At 32.8% G+C, this 22,506-nt stretch overlaps 2 protein-coding genes across 2 annotated transcripts; one reads left to right on the plus strand and one right to left on the minus strand.

The window, feature by feature from the left end:
* Positions 1 to 1,588: 1,588 nt before the first annotated feature.
* On the plus strand, positions 1,589 to 16,994 carry LOC132555803 (uncharacterized). The gene is made up of 19 exons (XM_060220167.1): positions 1,589 to 1,636; positions 2,031 to 2,175; positions 2,686 to 2,786; positions 3,299 to 3,319; positions 3,659 to 3,685; positions 4,072 to 4,136; positions 5,063 to 5,214; positions 6,195 to 6,298; positions 6,564 to 6,574; positions 7,086 to 7,233; positions 8,040 to 8,184; positions 8,433 to 8,533; positions 10,063 to 10,179; positions 10,815 to 10,880; positions 11,438 to 11,601; positions 12,569 to 12,692; positions 14,536 to 14,631; positions 16,403 to 16,513; positions 16,825 to 16,994. Exons 1-19 carry the CDS (start codon positions 1,589 to 1,591, stop codon positions 16,921 to 16,923), a joined length of 1,845 nt encoding a protein of 614 aa, XP_060076150.1. The 3' UTR covers positions 16,924 to 16,994.
* Positions 16,995 to 18,821: 1,827 nt separating this feature from the next.
* Positions 18,822 to 20,138, minus strand: LOC132555799 (uncharacterized). Its single transcript, XM_060220162.1, has one exon. The coding sequence runs from the start codon at positions 20,136 to 20,138 to the stop codon at positions 18,822 to 18,824; it is 1,317 nt and encodes a 438-aa protein (XP_060076145.1).
* Between the last annotated feature and the right edge of the window lie 2,368 nt (positions 20,139 to 22,506).

Below are 22,506 nucleotides of genomic sequence, written 5' to 3' on the forward strand. Positions count from 1 at the left end.
TGCTGATAAATTCATTGTTATTACTATCAAAATCATGTCTTTACGAGATATATCTTTTCCTAGAAAATGCATTTCGTTGTATTTGTAAATTTAAAGGCACCTTTCATGACAAATACATAGAAGTCAGAAAATATTACATATGGATCTTCGACATGTTGGAAAGGGGTTGGGGATGGTGACAAGTCAAACGGCAGGAGTTAGATAAAGTCCCTGTGATTCAAAATCCCCGATTCTTAATAGCCTGGTATTTCAAAATGTTTGAGTGCTCGTCTGTCTGTACGGATAGTCCAAGGGCTTCTGACTATCCACTTTTTTGTCATGTTCGCCTTATCGATTGGTACCAAGAAATAAATAAAATTTTGTATAGAGAGCCAGGGCCCTTCAGACTATTTACATATATATGTACTTGGCTGTTTCTTAAACAATTAAATGTACATTAGTACATGTACAAAATTAGTTTACATTTTGAGTCAAACTTTTTTTTAAGATTACGCAAAAAATATTGATTTTCAACAAATGGGGATTATTTGAATATTTATCATTTTTTTCCCAATCATGACGATGATCGTCACCACTTCAACATAGGCATATATATTGTAACCAAAAACTGTCCTTTCTGTTAGGTCGTGTCAAGTTACTTCCCAGTGAATCTCATCCCATTCAAAATCAATATCATACCTTGAGAACCTAACAACAAATTTGGCTCTTATATAGCCTATAGAATCTTAATATCAAACTCTACACTTTATCATATTTAGGTGGTCACCGGTTAAGTTCAAGGATCATAGGTTATTTTCAATAACTTCTGCAATTTTATTGAACAGTGTAAGAGAGTGAGCAATCATGCCCAAACATTTTGCAATTTTTATATGCCTGTCAAAAATTTCGCGGGGGCATATTATTGTATGGCTTTGTCCATCCATTGTTAAATCACATTTTTCAACTGATTTTTTCCAAACTTGATCGGCTTAAACACTATGACATGAAGTTGTGTTTTCTTGAAAGTGAGTTGTTTGATTCATTTGTGTTAGGAAGAGTTACTGCATATTGTTGTTTTCATAATTCAATTTTGTCCGGAACTAATGTGTCTTAGTTTTCAACTGATTTCTTTCAAGCTTAATCACCATGACATAAAGTTTTTCCTACAAAGCTGTATGATTAATAGTTGTGAAGGAGTTATCACCCTTTGTTTTTTGGCCATTCTATTTTTATATGGAGATCTACTTGCTCAGTTTTTCACCAATTTCTCTGAAACTTCGTAGGTTTTATAACCATCACTTGAAATTGTGTTTGATTAAATGGCATTGTGTTTTTAAATTTTGGGAAGAGTTTTTAACCTTTGTTTTTTTTGTTTTAAAGTTTTATCTCCACCTTTCGTTTGTTTGATTTTTTTTCTTCAGTTTTTCATCCATCTCTTTAAAACTTGATATGCTTTAATTTATCATTAAAACATGTAGCATAATTTTCCCTCTAAACCTTTTGAACATATATTGTTCTTCCCCGCAGTACTTTTTATTACCCACGTAGTTGTTATCTTGTGTAATTTTCACAAATTTCAGATATCGATATTTGTTACTCTATTAAAGATATGGCATGTACAGCCACCTTACAAAGACCCCAAGAGAAAACTAACACTGTAAGTAAAAAAAAAATCATGTTTGTTATTGTTTACATCCAAACTTTGTTGAAGTAGGATGTGTAATTCACATTGTCCATATTTACCAGTTGGTAGACATTCTCTTATTTTTAGGAAAATACAAGGGGTAGAGCCAACGCTTAATTTAAAGTAGGCGATTCTGTGTTTCCTTCACTCTTTGGCTGGATACCTGAAGATGTGCAGGGCAGTTGTGTCATAGGGTAGATCAATATACTTGGAAGCTTTTGTAGTTGTTACTCTTACATTTATGATTTATACTATATGATAAAGACAGCTTAATTGATACTATATCACACAGTCAGTCTGATTGAATATTGACATATATACCAAATTTATAATTTATTATCAGTTGCTTTATTTGATTTGTCTTCAGTGGTCTTCAATATTTCCAAATGAGCAAGTAACTGAACAGCAATCAGCATTGTTTGTCAAGAAGTTGCTTGCAGTTGCAATTTCTAATATTGCATACTTGAGGGCAATTTTTCCAGAACATGCTTTTGGTGACCGATGCCTTGAAGGTAAAATGTACATATATATGTAATGTAGGATATGTATGTAGCTAAAAGAGTAAAAAGTGATCTTATTAAAAAATTTCAGGAATGCTGTGACTTAATGATCTGATAATATTGTGTGAATTAAATGGAATTTTAGTTTAAGTTTTTAAATTTCACATGACACCAAGATGATTTGATAAGTATGTTTATGTATTAATAAAGTATAAATGAAACACTTCATGGCCTAAGAATACAACTGTGAGTCTGATTCTTCAAATGGGAAGGTCATCCTATGTCACAACTCTGGTACTATGTAACAACCATATGTATACATATAGATACACAGGTCTTCAATATCAAACTGAAGAGTCAATAGTATAATTAGTTCACAATGTAGATCAAATGATCAACTGTTATAGCTGATAGCAGAAAGATTTGATGAACAGCAAATTTGCATGATCAAATTATCACCATAAAGTTCAAATGATATGTATACCATCTGAGATTTTTCCAGTTGTACTTTATTATTTCCAGGTTTGAACCTCAAAATAATGAGAGATGATAGTGCATGTCCAGGTGCATCCCAGGTCATTAAATGGGTCAAAGGTTGTTTTGATGCTGTTGACAAGAAATATGTAAGATAATCAACTCCCAATGATTTTTTGCATGATGTGATATTGTACAGATTCTTGGTATTTGACTATGGCTAGTTAAGTCAGTGGTGTATGTGAAGTGGTAATAACTGATATTTAAACTAACAATTTACCCATGGTTAGTTATTTCAAGCAGTAAACACAGACCCAGGATATATATATATTGTATCTACTAATTCAGCAGCACAAAATTATAAACTCATACAAATGTCTATCCACTTTATCAAGCCATCAAGGAGATATAAACTTGCAGTACAAATTTGAATTATATGATAAGAAATATGAAAGTAAATCTCAATGTTATTTCATCATTAAGACACTGTATAATTATGTAAGAGTTGTCTACCTTTATATAAATGCTTTTAGCATCTCTATTCCAGTCAAAGCATTTGGTCTGTTTTTGTATGTTTTTTAAGCTTTGGAATTAATGCTTAGACTGCCTTTTTTTGTTGATGTTTTTTCTTCAAAGTAAAGAAATGTTTTCCCTTTTTCAGCTAAGAATGCTTATCATGGGAGTAAGTATAGTTTTAATCAATTGCATTATGTAGTGTCAGCTTCACTTATCTAGATCAAGATACAAATATCCTGAAACTTATTGTATTTGACCCTGACATCACATAGATATTATGCATTTTGCATGTCTATAATCAGTGGATTTGATCTAGTACATGTAATTTGATCCTTCGGTTTATTGGTTGATACCCAAAATGACACTTTAATGCAGCAATGAAAAAACATACATGTGCATGTACAACATCATAATATATTTCATAGAAATTGAAATATAGATAGATAAACACTTCACTGTACTATGATTTAATTGGCTTTGAAGATGAAAATACTTGACTTTTCAGATATATCTGGATGCAGAGGACCCTGATGTAAGTTTACAGGGGAGCAAGTTGCAAGAGTTTTTTTCCAGTTTGAAATTGCCAAAAAAAAGAAGTCATAACAAGTCTTCTCCCAGCATTAATATCATTATTTTGAGACAATACATGTACTTTAATGCTAAAGAGTAAACATTATGAGGTTGAGAACTGATGCTGATGGATGGGTTGGGGATGGAGAGGGCAGGGAGGTTGGGTGCTGCTCATTGTCTTATCATTTAACAATTGTGCTACATAACACAGTGTCAGCACACTTACAAAATCTGTGTAATATAAAATGTTTGTACAAGTATATAGTATGATAGCGCAGTATTTATTGGTATTATAGAACTATAAAATTGATATTTTCAAACTTTATTTTTTGGTTTAATTCTTTGCAGACAGTCATTGAATCTTACACCTTCAAGTTTTCATACAAAAACACTGCAGAAATGGATGTTTATAGGTAAGCCTTTTACTGAAACAGTACAAAATTATCTAATATTATAAAAAGAAGAAGCATTGAAAACACTTTTTTAATTTTTTGCTTATATCATAGATAAAAAGACTTATTTCTGTGTTTTTTATCTAATCTTTTGTTGTTAAACTCCAAATATTTTTTACACTAATCATCTCTTGAGCTATATTAGTTGACATTATAACTGGTTGACTTTTCTTGATCAGTTAGTGCCATTTAAATGGTAGCATATAGGTGCATATGGTAGTCATATATATGTATCTCCTACACTGGATGCATGTATCATTGTTCAATGAGGCAGTGTCTAAAATAATGTCACTCTGACCTCTAAATGACTTGACCTTAATTGCTTTAATTCAACAAAGTGCAAATTCAGGGATCAATATCTTGGCAAATGTTCTATAAATGGACAGCCACAGTTTTAATTATGAGCTAACATATTTCTGAAAATCTGTAAAGAAATACTAAAGCAAAGAAGTAAGTGATACATTTGATCATTTCATATTGTTAGAAGTTATAAACACATATTATATAGTTGACAAACATCTTGATACATGTTGCTCTGGCTTCATACATGTAAGAACTAACAAATGTATGCAAATAAAAAGACCTGATTTCACACATTAGTTCACATGCATTTATACAGGTAAAATTTCGAAGTGATTTTATTGTTACACTGGACCTTATAGATACAGATTCTGATTGACAATTGCCTGGTAGAACATAGAGTTGAAGTTATATGATGTACTACAACATATACCCAGTACTTTGAAGTTTAATTTAGTGAGTAAAATTAAATAGGTTTTAAAAAAACGTTAAAGATAAATTTATTTATGTTATGTAACTTGCTTGGATGAATTGTAGCATATGAACAGAATTCAAAATTATTCATTTTTGGATATTTCTGTTTTTAGAAATGAAAAGAAGATTGCAAGTGCTGACTCTGTTTTTGAGACCAAGAAGGCTACTATCAGACTGTTGAGAACAATGGTTGTATTGACCCAGACATTAAAGTCTTTACCAGATGATGTGATGCTGACCATGAAGCTCCTTTATTATGATGAATGTATGTTCTTTCTATGTCCATGGTACTTATTTACATGAAATGAATATCACAAAAATATATCAACAAAATCATGCCAATTTGATCTAGTAATTTAATTGTTAGCCTACCTGACTGAAGGGCAAGTGAATGTATGCTGTGGTGCAGCATCCATTATCCACCCATTGCCACAATTCGAAACATTGTGTCTTCTGTTTATTCATCGTCTGCCCATCCAGTATCAACTTTTCCCTTCCTAATGACTTTCTCTCATACCATTTTTGCTCAAATGAATGACCTTGACCCACTTTAGAGGCCACTGAATTTGAACATGTTTAATTATATATAAACAACCTCTTAATAACAAGTTTATTTATATGAATGACTTTGACTTAATTTCAAAATCTTGAGTGTCAAATGCATTTTAAATATTCAAATGACTTCTCAGTAACCAAAAGATGCAGGGTGCTAGTGTTAGGCATGTAGCATACTGGATAAATGTTGTATAAGCTGCATAACAGGTGATTGATACTGGCCCATTGAGCCTCTTGTTTGGAATAAATTTAACTCCTATTTTAAAAGTTGATTGTCCAGACGAATCACTATGTGTTCTTTCCATACTTGAAATGAAAATGCGAGTTAACATATATGTAAGTCAATGTAGAGCTGCCAAGGGCTTTGCTTTCTAAAAGATGATAACATGAAATGAAGAATTTCTTTATATGGTCCTACTGATATTGTATTAAGATATCAAAAATATGAAGTCTTTCACCCTGTCGCCATAAGATAAGCAAATATTCAAAAGTGATAAGGAATTGTTTTCTTACATAAGCTCTTTAGTTTGAACATTTTACTTGTTAACCCACTTCTGAACAAACCTTTGATCTTGATTTTTAAAGATCTCACTTGTAAATATATTTAATATCAGAGTATGAGCCCTTGGCTTTACATCTGGTATTGACAGTTGAATGATAAAGTGTTTTACAGCACTCTTCCTTTAACAGGTACACCAGAAGATTATGAGCCCCCAGGTTTCAAGCCAGCACAGACCGATTCATTTGTGTTTGATGAAGAGCCTATGAACATCAAAGTTGGAGATGTCTCAACTGTAAGTGATGTGATGAAAAGGAAAAATGTCTTCACTGTATAAGAATGTTTTTTAATTATCGATTTGATATTTTTTTTATCTTGTTCATAAATTCCAAAAGTAAATATTGTGTATTAGTAAACCAGCAGAGCTTATGATTCAATAATTGTACAAATCTGAAATTGAAAAATTCTGTTCTGAATTACCAGTTGAAAAGTTAAAGATGCATATAATAATTTGATGGTAGAATCTAATAACGATTTTAAAATGTTTTTATCATATCTAGCAATTCCATACGTAAGTATATATATCTTAATTTTAATGCCTTTTGTTGTGTACTAACAATTCTTTTGTTTTTGCTTTTTTGTAATGCCCTTAGCCAATCAGTCTTTAGATCAATTTTAATGAAACTTGGCCAATGCTGTAACTCATTAAAGCCTTTAATTGTCATGTGTTTCCAGAGCTGTTGTTCTGGCCCTTACCAGAGTAGTGTCACAATTGTTTTCCGATTTCATTGCAACTTGCACAGTTATGAAGCTTTGCAGTTGAAGTTTACTTTAGATAAGCCAAGTGAACATTTAGTAATTTAGTATTCTCAGAAATGTTTCACATGTTACATTTTCTTGCTCATAAATTAAGACGTTGAAATTCTATTGAATTCAAAATTATGAATGTGCCATATGCAACATGTATTTAGTCTCTAAGAGACAAATAAATGTATTTTTTTTTTTTTTTTTATTTTAAAGATTTTGATATGCTTGATTTAGATGTGTACATAATGTGTGTATGTGAATCAATTTGTCTATAGAATAAAAATGAGGATAAAAACAGACAGTAAGCAGTTTGAATTGAAAGATGACCAGGCTGAAGAAAAGGATGAAGAAAAGGTTGCAAATCCTGTGCAAGAAGAAGAGATGTGTGTGGAGGATCAAGAGGAGGATGAAAAGGAAAAAGAGGTTTCTTATCAAATAAAATGTATTAATCTATCATTCAAATTAACTGGGGAATTGTGTACTCTAGTGTTTACTCCATAAGATGTAATTGACTGAAGATATTTCCTTAAACAATGACTTTCTTCATACAAATTGTAACATAGTTGCATTACTTTAAGCATTTTAATTTACTCATCTGGACGATATATTCTTTAGTTCTTGACATATGGATCTCTTTCCAACTTAGTAGCCTGTTGTGAATAGCATTTTGAATCAACTGTTTTAAGAGGAGTTATTCTAATTTGTTTTTTTCAGAATTGTAATAAGTTTTTCATCAATTTCTTTGATATTATAGTAAGATATTGTCTGTCTTCCATCTTTTCTAGTAACCTCTTCTCTTGGTTATCAACATTTTTTTTTTCAATATTTGTAGGCTCAATGGCAAAGTATCATGATAAAAAGTTGTATGTGTATTTTCCTGAAAAACAGTTTGATTTGTTTGTATTTGGAATGTTCAGAGATCTCCTCATATTTGTATACCTTTTAAGGCAATAAATTCTTTTACATGGTACAGGTTTCATTTTGTAATGCACTTCCGCATTCTTTCTGCTTTGGGCATAGCATTGTGTGGCAATTTTTTGTATAGAGTCAGCATGCTTTTTTGCATGGACACATCTTGGCACACACTATTGGAGTGTCATTTCAACCTTCCATTCCTATATCTAATCACATTTCCTTTCAATTTATGTTGTATAGCCACTTCTTGCAGTATATCTTGTTCATCTGTTTAGTAGAATTACCATTGTAATGTTTTAAAATTTCTGTTTTAGGAAAAAGAAATCCAGGAGTGTAAAGGCAATGTTTACTCTTTTAATGATAACAAATCAACAGAGAAGATGTCTCTTCGTGGGAAGCAATCCAAGAAGTATCATACACCAGATGCTGTAGTACCAACAGAAATGCCTGCTATGCCTGGTCAGTCTAGGACTATTTCTTTACCAAACCACTAATATTTAGAATGATATGAAGAATTGAACAGTAACCTGTGATTATCAGGTTTAAAATCAATGTCAACGGCTCTCATGTATCAGTATCTTGTACAGTCTCTAGAAAGCATTCATCGAAGTAGGGGAATACAGCAATTCAAGATTTTGTGCTATAGAAATATAATGAAGTGTGTTTATTTAGGTTTAAGGTAACTTGTTTACTCATCATTATTAAAGGTTCGACAGACCGAGCTATTGATACAACTGGATCTCAGAAGAGTCAAACTTCAGTCCAAGATGAAGTTCTCAGAGTTCGTTGTCCTTGTGGATGTAATGAGGTATGTTTTGTGACATTACTGGCCAAGATAGGTGATAGTTTGTATATGATTCTCCACTTGTTGTCTACCTAGGGTATAAATTCTAACTACCATTAAAACCTAATGTGCATGCCTATGTAACGTGTGTAGGTACTTTTTTGGGTCTGAAAGTAATAAAATAATGCTTCTGCAATACATGTATCATCTCTTCATCTATATTGGTTGAGTGCTAACCTTGCATTCCTAAGGTTCCTGATGTTTAATCTCTTGTGGAGGCATTCATTTAGTAAATGAACCCTGTTAGTGCTAGTGTAGGGACTAAAGAATTAATTTCACTTATATCACTGTAACACTGAGAAACTTTAAGAACAAACTCTCTTTACTGCAAAGGGAGTATGTAACCCTGATAAGGACTGTTTCTAGTTGCTACATATACATCCCTGCTAGAAAGAACTTCAGTTCCATAGGTGAAGGATAAGCCTTAGATAAGTCAGAGGTCCTGCATTCATGTCCCTAGCAAAGCACCAATATAAAGGACCATATGTTGATGTGCATGCAACTTTTATTTTTCTGAAAGTTTGGTTGCCATGGTAACTGGTAACTGTAAACAAGTTTTACTATGAATGACCTTTTTTCCTTGATCATTCAAAAGATTTTGTTGTTTGACCATATGTTATAACTTATCAAAACCTATAGTAGGATACATCAGGTGTTTTCAAAACAGTTAATATGGCAACATAATTCTGGCCTATGATTGATCAAAATTTGATATTTTCTGATTTTGACCAAATTTGGTACATGTATATAGAGTTATGAATGTCACTATATATGCTTCTTTGCCATGACAACCATGCTAAGGCAAATTGTGGCCTCTGGTTGGTTGAAATTGAATTATTTTGATTAAATTTGGTTTATGGGGATTTTATGGGGACCGTACAGGTACAGTTAAACTTTGCTATTTCGAAAGTGGGTGGAACCATTGGAAGTCTTCAAGTTATCTAAGTATTCAATTGAGCGAGATCAAAAGTTTGGTAAAAAGTTTGGGAGGGACAGGCGAAATACTTTGACTTTAACAGGGTCTTGGAGTTATACAAGTTCGGGATAATGGGGTTCAACTGCATAAGTGAATGGTTAAATTAGTTATCAACTCTTTTTTTTAAAAAACTTTTTCATGGAGTTTTGACCGAATTTGGAGTATAGAGGTCTTTGCATCTGCAATGGGTAGTAGATATCCTCAGAAGTTCTAGTTTTATATAATTTTTTCCCAGCCTTCATTTTCTGAAAATGACTGTTGTTCAAACCTATGTTGACTGATTTATACAACTTTGATTAAGTGGTATTGCATTTTCAATCCAATGGTCAAAGTATTTATGTAAAAAATTGTTGTAGGACTATAGCTCACACTGCAGATAGTGATATAAATAATGATATAAAAATAAATCTCTCGTGTAATGACTTCAAAAACAAATTTCGGCTTGTGCAGTTAGCTGCAAACATTACACTTCAGAAATAATTTACCAATGCTCCATTTTTTTTTCATTTCTTTGCAGGATGATGGATTAATGATTTTGTGTGCTGTTTGCAACGTATGGCAGCATGGAGTGTGCTTCCTTGTGCAGTCTGAGGCAGATGCTCCAACACAACACATCTGTGATGTCTGTGGAGAGGTGGAGTATTTGAACTTATAAAACTTTTAAAAATGTTTTATGATACTGCAAACTTTGTTAATTTGGAAAGAAAAAGATATTGGACAAAAAATATCATATTTCATATTCCATTTTAGTGAGTTCCAATGTTTTGGGTTCTTAATTTGGTAGAATCATATGTTAAAAGATTATTCTGGGTTTTCCATAAGAGCCGGTCGCCGGCCAATTTGACCAGCTACTTTGATCATTTGGCCGCCTACACCAATCCAGTTCCATAATAATGTTCTGTACACGACTACACGAAAACGGCAGGACAGCCTCCTACTTTCACTACACAGCCTACTACTAACAAAATTATGGAAAAAGTGCTTTAAAGTCACATACATTAAATCAATGGATAATAGTAATAAATTGACACCAATCTCATGTTATGATGATAGAAATGTTCTGAAATGGATGTATTATTGCTCTTGTAGTACATTTATAAGACAGAATTATCACTGTGTTGGAATACTAGTTTGAAATATATGAAATTGTGCAACAACTTTGATATGTTTTGATTTTGTACATGTGTCATAATGATGAACATTTTTTCTAGTACAAGAAAAAAGATTGTTTTGTTATGTTTTTCAAAGATCTTGTTTCTTCTATTGTAGCCAGGAAATCAAGAAAAAGAACCAACAGATCCATACCTGAATACTTTATCAGCAATTGGAGTACAAGTAACATGAATTTTTATATCCACAGTAAACAAGCCACTGAGATAATGCCTCTTCAAAGAATCTGCACATTTAATGATTACTAGTAGATAGCTGAAACCTATATTTTTATTTTTCGTAAGCTACATGTACTTGTCTTTACTACAATATCTGGCCTTTTATTATGTGTCTCGCACACAACAAATACTTATGTAACTTCTGTTTAATAATGAGGGCTAAATCATTGAAAAAGACTTCTAATTGATACAGATTTAGATATTTTCCAATTCTGATCAAAGTTCGTCAGTGCATATGGCATGTACTTGATAATAATTCCTGTCAGAATATTTGAGGGGACTTCAAAAATGATTTAATTGTCTAGTTTTGAATTTGTTTTGAAAGAAACCATCTGTATCTCTTTAATTGTTATCCGTAGTCAAGGGACTTCCATTCTCATAGGATTTCAATCAAACTTCATACCTTCATGGGGCCATGAAAAGAGTACAAATTACCATCCTCCATACTAACACTTAATAGATATTTAACAGCAACTAAGATGCAATATTTTTTTATGAATATAGGCTACTTGTCTGTGGAGGAGAGCCCTGATGGCGACCTCAGAGATGAACAGAGTAATTGGACCTAACCTAGCTAGACGACTTGGTGTGGAGATGACTGTGGCTCAAGGTCTTATGAATAGATTGGAAAAAGAAGGCTTCATTCGCAATGCAGGGAAAGGGAAAAGGTAACAAATGATTGATGATAGTATTCCAGTGTTTTTGGTGTTTTACCAGAATCTTTCTGTTTTTCAATTTTCTATGTGAGAAAAGTGGACAAAGGGCCAACAGGAAGATGCAGGTGCAACTTTTTAATTAAGTTGTTTGTTTGTTCGTCTGATTTTTTATTTTGTTTTTGAAGTTCAGATGAAGGTCATCCAGTCAAAGGTTAAGGCAAAATTAGAAACTGTTACTGATACGTTTTTTTTGTTTTGACATAATGAAGTGTAATGGACCAAAATCAAACGAGAAGTCAATCGACCACAGGTCAAGTTATTTGGTCAATGGTCACTTGAAACAAGTTAAAGGTCAAGGTCAGATTTGAAATATGTTACTGGTATATTATTTGAAGTCAATGAGAAGTTATCCAACTAATGTTCATTATCATCAGATCAAAGGTGAAGGTCAAATTTGAAATATTTATTCATATTTAACACACAATATTTTTTTACATTATGAAGTGAAGGTGCCAAGATTCAAATGAAAAATTGTCAGTTTAGGGTGTTTATATAAATGTAACATTCAGGTTTAGAGTGTGGGACTCTTCCTGATGTGTGTCCATATTCTAGTTTCATTTTGATTCTTCCTCTAAATATCCTGAACATTATTTTCAATTATTGAGAGGATATATATTGGTATATCTTTTTTTTTTGTCTGTTCATTTAAACGTATTTGTAACTGGCAGTTTCTGAGCATGGCAGGCTTAGTTAGAATGGTATATGATGATTTGATATGTTGCCTTTCTTTATTTTAGATGTAGTTTGCTGCAGTAAATACATTTGCTCTTTCATGGACACCTTACATTTTGATTTTATAGCTTTGTGGTACAGTTAAATATTTAGTTTGAATGATTTTGTTACATATATATATTTCATATGAATTGATACTGGTACCTATAAAAATACTTCTTACATTAATAATTCTTTTTCATCAAAGACTTGGGAAAATGGTGGAGAAAAGTAAGATTTTGAATGAAGGTATACCAAGGTATTTCAAAAAGAAAAATTGTCAGCCACAGGAACACAACGAAAAACAGCCAGAGTCAAAAGAAGATACACAGGTATGTGAATTAAATATCTACATCATTTTTACTTTCTTTCCATAAATGATAACAGTGGAATAGAAATTCTGGAGAAACTGGTTATATCGTAATTCAAGGGACTGTGGGAAATGTTTTGGCTCATCTGAAATTTGACTCCAACAAAAATAAAGTTGACAACATCAGTTTCCTGACATTGATTATGTACAGTTGAACGAAGAAGGGCTACAATAGCACAGTAAACCATGGTACAAACTGCATAATTTAACCTATTATTTGAAATGGCAGTAAATAAACAGAAAAATTATATTTCTACTTTATACTTTGTTTATTCATCCAAATAACAAAAAAGGTAACAACAATACCAGTTAGCTACACTGGTACTCACTTTGATCCATGTACATTCTCCTTACTGACAAAGCACATATATATCATATATTTTATGGCTTGTATTTGCTTTTGATATGCAACAAGAAATGATGTATGTAGCTGCAAATCATATTAGCATGACTTTACGATGAATGAATAAACATATGGAAAAGGTGACATGGAAAGTTTTTACCTGTTATAGAAAACATCATAAAAGCACTAGACTTAACAAATCACAGACGTAGATTCTATCAATAGAAAATATTCTCAGCACTGCATTGTTCAAGCACTAAATCCCCAAAGTACTCGATCACTGTCCTTTAGTAAACAAGTACAAAAATTAGTTTCTCTCTGAGTTGTGGGGATCAAATTTTGTCCAAATGTTTTTACTGGTTTGACGGTTTTGTTTTTAGCGTTCTTAAAGATGCATGCAACCAAGCTAAATTATCATGTCATGTATAAATGTGCGACTTGTTTAATATATAAGTAAGTCACTACTACAGGATGGTAACACTAATTAAGAAGCCAACATTTAATTTGATAATTAAACTAGTAATTAATCGTCACAGACTAAGTGTTGTGTGTACATAGACATATATGCCGTAATTAGCCATGTGTTACACACAGGTAACCTTATACTCGTTGTACATATTGACCGATTTCTTCAGAAGACGTGCCGATGTTTTGACAAAAATAAATTCAAGACAATGAATGATTTTTCCATTGCTTTACCATTGAAGGGACTGAAAAATCACATAGACTCAAACGATATTTCAAATCATTGAAATTAGAGCTATTTTTACTAAAATTACAAAGATAGAAAGAGAGAAAATGGGACTTGGAAATTATTTTGTCTCAAGCAGAATTTTGACTCAAGATTTCGAGACGAGTTTCAACTGTATAATGTTTTTATTGTTAAGTTTTGATTATTGTCTTTGATACTTATTTTATATATATATAGTAAAACCTTGTTATAATGCTATATTCTCAGTAACATAAGAAATGGAAACTTGAACAAATGAATGTGTAGAGTAAGCAACCTTGAAAATAGGATCAAGGTTATCACAAGGTCATTAAAATACAAATATACACATGTAGATAGTATAATTTATATGCCATCTAGTATAAAATTTTATTATCAAAGTATTGTGTGGTACTTACCAAACAGCAGTGTTAACTTATCGTTTCTTCTGCTTTAAATGAAGTATTAATGCAAACTTGTTCAGGAGTTTCCTGTAAATCATTCTTTTGTTCACTTTTAATTTTGCCATAGTTTCATCACAAATTGAGTTTGAATTAAGATCCTATTAACACAGTGTTATTTTCTTTTGTTTGTTTTTGTATTGAAATTCATACACATATTTGTCTCAGAATCAAAAAACTATTTTATTTTTTCAGGTATTAGTAAAATCCAAGATGATTGAAAAAGAAAAAAAATATCTACTTTCAATTAAGTGTTGGTGTCTGGTTGTTAGTGTACCTCTTATTTGAATAGATTTCTCAGCTGACTGAGATGGCAGACAGTATCAGTCTTTCAAGAAAGAAAAAAGGAAAAAAGAGCAAGAAGAAAACACGAGCACCTGTAGAAGAGGTAGTTTTGAGTTCAATTCAGGACAGAATAAGATTTTCTTTCTGTCTGTCGAAACGTTAATTTATCAAAGGTTTGGTGGATGATAAGGTTTGTAATTATATACATTTTGTATTCACAGCCTATAGTGCTGTATAATTTTGCCCTTCTTATCATATATGTTGTATAGCAAACATAAGTTGATTCTTTAATACATCTCCAATTCAGACATAATGTTTTGAATTTATTCGGTGGTAGACACTACCAGTAAATTTTTAGTCCCAAAGGTTTGCCATAACTTGCATGTTAACTTGCATGTCATATGTAATTCCATTCAAATAAGGCACAGTCCAGAATAAATACATCTACTTGATGTTCTACAAAAATAATCAGACGTATGTGGAATCACAACATTTATTGAATTATATTGCTAGTGTACCTTGCTTTGTATTAAAAGGTGAAATTCACTTGTGTGTCTTATGTACAATCTTCATTATGGACAAACATTGATAAAAATTTGATGTGTAAATGTTTAATGGGTAAAAGGATTGTCAAAGCTGCACATATCCCAGTGATAATTCTCATCAGCAAAGCGAAAAAGACAGTAATTGGTAAAGTTTTGTGTGTTAAAGATTGCACCTAACTACTTTTGAAATGAAGGATTAGGTCCACTTCTGGTTATTTCGATTTCATTAGCTCACCTGGCCTAAAGGGCCAAGTGAGCTTATGCCATGGCATGGCATCCATTATCAGTCTGATATCTGTCTAGCATCAACTTTTTCATTTGAGTATCTTCTCAATAAGCAGGGTTTCCAAAGTAATGATGTTTGGCTGACAGGTTCTTTGGATAAGGCCAAACAAGCTTTGAGAAAAGAAATGACCTTGACATATTCAGGTAATATCTGACTGATAGGTTAATAGATGAAGCCTGACAAAGGTTAAGAAAAGAAATTACTTTGACCCTTATTCAAGGTCACAGAATACAAATTTGCTAAGCTAACCAACCAATGGGCCCAGAAGCAGGATATTTGACTGATAAGTTCCTAGTATGAATTCTGACTTACTTTCACCTTGACCCATAATTAAGATCACAGGTTTCGAAACTGTTAAAACTTTAAACAATTCATCAGAACTCACAACATTTGCGAAAGAATTACTTTGACCCACATTAAAGGTCACAGGGGTCAAATTTGTTAAAATTTTAAACAATTTCTTCTGGTAACCAAAAGTTCTAAAATCACAATATTTGGCAGGTAGGTCTCTTGGAAGAATCTCAACAAAGTTTGCAAAAAGAAATGACCTTGAGCCTTATCAAAGTCACTTCTCTGGGTAAATTGAAAGTCTGAGAATGGAATATCTGATGGAAATGTGTTACTTGGTCAAAGCCCAACGAAGTTTGAGAGAAAAAGAAATGATATATAACCTTCAATCCAGGTTGTAATTGCCATTGTTTAGAACCGAATGTAAGAATTTAATGTTTGTTAGGAAATTGATTAAAGTGATTGGATGTGCCCACTTAGAATGCCAGGGGTGCACATGTTAATGTATTTGTGATAAACATGGTTTGCATTTTTAATGAACATTAAATACCGGATGAGCAATGGAGGCCATTAGAGGCCTCTTGTTTCAATAGCAACAGTTGCCTAATTTATTGAAGAAAAGCATATAACATGGTGGTGGGATTTCCAATCACACTTGTTGAGAGATATTGATTTTAATGCTGTGTATTGTTTTCAGAATTATTTATTTAATCCTAATTAGTAAAAAACATTCATTTTTGAATTCTTTTAACAAGGTGAGTCAAAGTCCAAGACTTGATACTAAAATGAACAATGAAGATCAGGATTTTGCAACACCATCAAATACAAAGAAAGGAAGGAAAAGGGCAATCTCGAAGGTGGATGGAGTAAGTGAAATACAGTTTTCTTCACATCTTTCATAATGCTTTTTTTCCCCTGGATTACTTATCTTTAATATTGTTCAAATACTAATGTCTTTTATTGGGTACATATCATCAATTAGAAGCACCTCCATTGATATCTGTAAAAACCCACTCTTTTTAAAAGTTACTCTTGTAGATTTGTTTCCTACAATCATTTTTATAGCTGATTGATGTTAAATACATATGTTATTTCTAAAGACACTTCGTATGTTTTTGTCATTACCATTTGTTATGGATATTCTTACATGTTTGTTTGTGGGTTTTTTTATTGACAGCATCATGAATTTGATGTTTGCGACAGTCAAGATGTGTATGATGGCCCTGGAACAAGAAAGAGGAAAGCAAGTATTGTCGCCAGGGAAATTATGGTGTGATTTACACAAAAAACACAAAGAGAGGGAAATAAACCGACACAAAAAAGTGTTACAAAATATCAAAACCAGAATGTGAATGATAATGTGAAAGCCTGATCTTATCAAAAATGTTTGTATGCCAAACAATTTATATTGAATAGAGTGACAACAAATGAAATTTTCCTGATTAGTTTACCAGTAACTTCCTTTGCAGTCTTTGATATTTTGTTAAAAAAAATTGTTGATGATATCCATAATTTAATAATGATTTCATTTCTGTGACCATCATGTGCCAAAACTGTTGACCACCGATTGTTTTTTTCATTATTGTTGAAATCTGCTGTGATATTAACTGTTCCAATGTTGTTTGTTAATAAAATTTATTCACTCTGTTGAACAATATTTTTTTCTCTTTTTTTTTTATCAGTCAAATAAAATTTCGTCCATGTTTTGCTCTCATGTTATCAATTTTATATCAGAGTTGTTATTTGGTAAAAAAAATGTTTGTCCTGGGAAAGTTAGACTCTTGCTTTCTTTCAAAATCTAGGTACTGTATCTAGTAGTGTAGGCTGTACATGTCTTTCCCACTCACTTATTGAGACCTCATTTAATCAGAATGATTAATAGGAATGTGCTACCTAGAATTCACGGGTTTCCAGAAACGAGATGATCAAAATGAGATTTGAAATAAGGTATTTTAGTAGAACACAAAATACTCTGACGCTGGTGTATGACGGGGAAAACCAGATTGTTAATTACCAATACAGTGCCACTGTATGAATAGAAATCCTTTGCTAAAGGGCATTTTCTATTGGTCGATACTGCTTTGTCTACTTACATACCGGTATATTGGTTTGCTATAAACGCACAACTCGAAGAACGTGGAAACCTCTATTACTGCTCACCAAAAGCCGAAAATCCTAGACTGTTTACATATACTCTCCATATTTTTATAAGTAAAATGTCAGTTCCTCATGTCTAAAAAAAATTCAAAAAGACAAAATTGCAAATCATCTTGATGTTTTCACCTAAGTTGTTACATTCCGCGGTGATAATAAAATGATTTGAAAGAGTGAATTTGCATGTTTAACGAAGTTTCTTCAGTCGCTTTTTTCACAAGTTCTATTTATAACCTCTTATTTGTGGGACAGGAGAATTTATAAGACAAAAACATGAAATACCGAAATTGTAAAATTCTTAGTACTGCCTGCGTTTGAACCCATTGCTTTTTATATATTGTTATGAGAGATAGTAAAATATATATCTTATATTGATGAAGGTGTTCTGTGAAAGATGACTTGTAATTTGAGAAAAAAAAAACCCAGATAGAACATTTATGTGCCAAATTTATGTATACATTTATTAACTGTCCTATGTTTTCAATAAAACTGAATATACTAAGTATTTGCCTAATTGTGACTTACTACCGGTACCACCAATAACAGGAAATGCTTAAAAAAAAATACTAGAAAACAACGAAACAAATACTGACATGTTATCAAAATCTTAATCCAAACTCAAAGTCGATAAAACGAGCGCAATATATGAACAATAAAGATGCTCAAAGAAAATAGAATACTATACACACAACTTCACTCATTCGACTTTCTTTCAATATCGCATCTACGTTTGTTCTCTCTCCACGGCAATGCCATTTAAAATGCCAACTTTTTACTAACCCCTTTATACTTTACCAACAGGTGTCGCCAAACTTGTAGTGTACTTTTCCTTATAGCGACAAAGGGACAAAAGCGACTTTTGTCTTCACCCTCGCCAAAATACAGCTTATATTTTAAGAAACAGACCATGTATTCTGTATATAACTGAATATTTATGATATTTTACTCCATTTTGTGCCCAGTCAGACATAAAAGAACGATTTATTTCGTTGTGACAATAACTAGGTCGATATGGTATTCTTACTGTATATCATTTTTTGACTTTCCTCCGCAACACTTATCCGAAATTTTATTTCTAAAACGTTCGCAAAGTAGAAGACATTCACTGCGAAATTTCTCATCCATAAAACAGTACACAAACGGATTAAATATGTGATTAAAAAGTTGAAATCGTGCCAAAATAACTGAAAGCCACAAAAAATTCTCTTCCATGTAATTCATTGCAGACGAGCTGATACCTTCGATTGTCTGGAGTAGAAGCAAAGGAAATGCCGACAAACAGGAAAGAATTGATGCCACAAGAAACATCAGTGTTATCTTGACGCTTTTATTGTACCGTTTCCTCCTCAAATCCTCTGCCATTTTCAACTTCAGAGATTTCTTTTTAGGTTTTTGCTTCTTCATGAAAAACCCCTTGGGTTTGTGTTTGTGTTTGGTTATAATTATATGCGATGTGTCTTCCGTACTGATCTTATTGTTGTGATCGATGGAAGTGGTTTCGCTTTTGTCTATCTGATCCGATTCAATGTCCATAACTTCATGTGACGACGTTTCTGCGTTCTCCACGTTGGTGCCTTGTGTCTTTGATGTAGTACTTTCTCCCTCAGTCTCCTTTGCCACAGATGGAATAACTGCCGACTTTGCAGAATGTTGCTTCAATTCGTTTCTTCTTTTGACAAGCTCTCGACCTACTAGTGTGTACATAGACCCGCATATGATTAAAGAAACAAGCAGAAGAAGTAAGCATAGCACATAATAACCCTTTGTCAGTGCTGATGATTTGTCTATCACGTCGCATCTGTAACCAGTTACATTTGCGCCATCCACTTGAACAAGGACAATCCCATGGATCCAAATACCCGGCGAAGAAATAAAAACACACGCGATTCCAAGAACTAGACAGATCAGTTTTGATTCTTTCAAAGTTATCTGATGAGCAAAGGGTTTACACGACCTGCGGTATCGCTCTATCGCAATGAAACTCAACATCATATAAGAAAAGCTAAGAATGAAGAAGTGGAAAGTTTCAAACACAATGCACGGTACGCCATAACGATATGTATAACTGAATCGTTCTTCAGCAATGTAGGCTGGCACGTCAATGGTGCAACTAGATAGATCAATGGCGGCAAGAGTCAGAATACACACCCTATATGTCGAGGGTTTGTATCTGAGGAAGTAGATAACAAGGACTGTAATGTTTCCAATAGTCCCAGCGACGAAGATGAAAGCCATCATAATGGTGAATGGTATGAAGTTTTCCAAGTAGGCTCTCTTCTCTTCCTCCATAAGGAATTCATCAGAACCCACCGGTAACGAATTTATGTTGATATCCATTTTCTCGTAACTTTACTAGATATGTCGAAGTCTGTCTGAAAAGTGTTATAAGTGTTAAGAATTACTTATATCAGTAAAATCATATTCAATATTCTTGTTTTGTGTAGGCTACAGGAAAAGATAGGATTTCCTCCCTGGATTACTGATCCGACAAACGATTTCCGTGAAGATGCATATTTATCTGCAAGCAAGTCTGTACATTTTCCTGCTTCAGTAAGTAAGAGAAATCCGTCATGAACCATGTTATGTATACATTACTACAGGAGCTTTGACTCTTCTCTTCAGCTTATATTGGCTTACTTCCATACACTAATACTTTCCTTTTGATGGCATATTCATTAAGAATTAAAATCTCTATATAAACGTGCTTTCAATATTTTACTGAATGATAATAAGTATTGTAGGTTACAGTATATGTCATTCAATCAAAGAGCTGTGTCGATTCCATGAATCTAAATATATAGATAAACCCCTCGTTCTCACATTTTATTTTCATTTTCATCTGTCGAAATATATATATAAGAAACTTGTTCACAATTGCAAGCTTTAAGCTTTTATTTCAAATGTGGTCGAATATGACTTTTGACCAATGACCACCAAAATCTTAGCTATGGTATGAATATGGATCACATTTGATCCGGGATTTATGAAATATCATGAACACAAGCTTTTATTTACAAATTGGTTAAGGGTGATATTTGACATTTGACCTTTGACCTTGACCGATGACCATCAACGTTTAAGTAGATGTAGAATTTGATCGTGTGAAGCTATGGTATGAATATGACTTAAATTTGTTCAATCTGTTTGGAAAATCATGAGTTATCCTGTACACAATTTTATCGTAACATCTTATTATATGTAGCACTTGATGAAGTGGTGATATGACGTGTATAAGAATTTTATCTGTCAATAGTTTCCGAGATGTCCTTACCGGAAGCATTGTACAGACGGACGCCCGAAGTGATTTCTATAAACCCCCTTAACTAAATGAGGGGTATAAGTATGTGAAGACCAATAAAACTTCGAATGCCTTATAATATATCTGCGTAACGGAACAAAATAAGGCGAAAACGGTACAAAATGTGTATGTGTGTGTGTGTGTGTGTGTGTGTGTGAGAGAGAGAGAGAGAGAGAGAGAGAGAGAGAGAGAGAGAGAGAGAGAGAGAGAGACTGGTATCTTCTTAATATTATTGTGAAAGTATAATCGTGACAATTGTTCCTGTATACGTTAACATTTTCATTAAACAAGGGCAAGATGATGTATATGACTAAGTGACCCTTTAAAACTTAACTCCAAGAGGACCGCCAGACGACCATCTATTCCTATCGAAGCTTGTGAGTGTGTCTACGTGCGTGATGCCTTCACATAGATACACCTTCCTCGTCCAATTAGGACAGTCCATTCGTATAACAATACTTTTCAGTACAATAATTAGGACGCATAAATGTGCACGTGTGAAAATGTAGTTTCAACGCTTTTTGTAATAATTATTAAGCTTATTGTAATAAATTCCGTGTTCATTACAATAACCGTCGCTTTCTGTAACAATTTTCAACTTATTACAATAAGGTTAATCTTAATGTAATATTTTTTTTACAAAAAGAGCAATTTATTACAATAAGACTTAAAACTGTTCGTAAGTCCGATTTCTTCAACGCAGACTTAGCACACAAGACAAGTTGCTCAAGATCAACACCCAAAGCCATTTCAGTCTTTAAAGGAAAAAGAGTTTATTGATAATATGTTTTTAAATCATGATAGAATGAGATATACTAAATAAAGCTTTATCCAATATGCTGTAGAAAGTTGTGCGCATAAAAATAAATGAACAATTCAAAGTAAGTTAGCATGCATAAACAAGTCTTTGTGATGTAGGAGATATGCCCTTTTCTGTGACGGCTCAAGAGTGACCACTTGAAATACTTGATGAACCACTTATAACACGCCTGTATCAAAGCACCAATTCAATGTCTTCAAATCGTCCTCATCTGAGATGTCGCGGAAAAAATGAATTTCTTATCCTTAAACACAATGTACTTCTAAAAACATTTTTAGTAAAACAGCGAAGAACAACGTTTTAAAAGTTTTTGATAAGCCAGAAATGTATATACCAAACGTCAAGTTGTATGACGTGTGTCCGTTAGACAAGAGGTTATACAGATACATAGTCCTTCCACATATATGTCGCATGTCCAGCTGCTCGAACCTCGAACCTCCCGTTCATGTTCAGTCTGAAATATAAACATACATCACTTTCTAAATGGACATACAACTTACATTATCATTATTAAGATGATGTTATGGGTGCCATTATATTTATCTTCCACCGGGATTTTGCTTCATATCAATTTGTATACCCAATTT

Source organism: Ylistrum balloti, unplaced genomic scaffold (genome assembly GCF_031769215.1).
Source record: "Ylistrum balloti isolate Yb309-2 unplaced genomic scaffold, AGI_CSIRO_Ybal_v1 Utg370516, whole genome shotgun sequence".
NCBI classification, from domain to species: domain Eukaryota; kingdom Metazoa; phylum Mollusca; class Bivalvia; order Pectinida; family Pectinidae; genus Ylistrum; species Ylistrum balloti.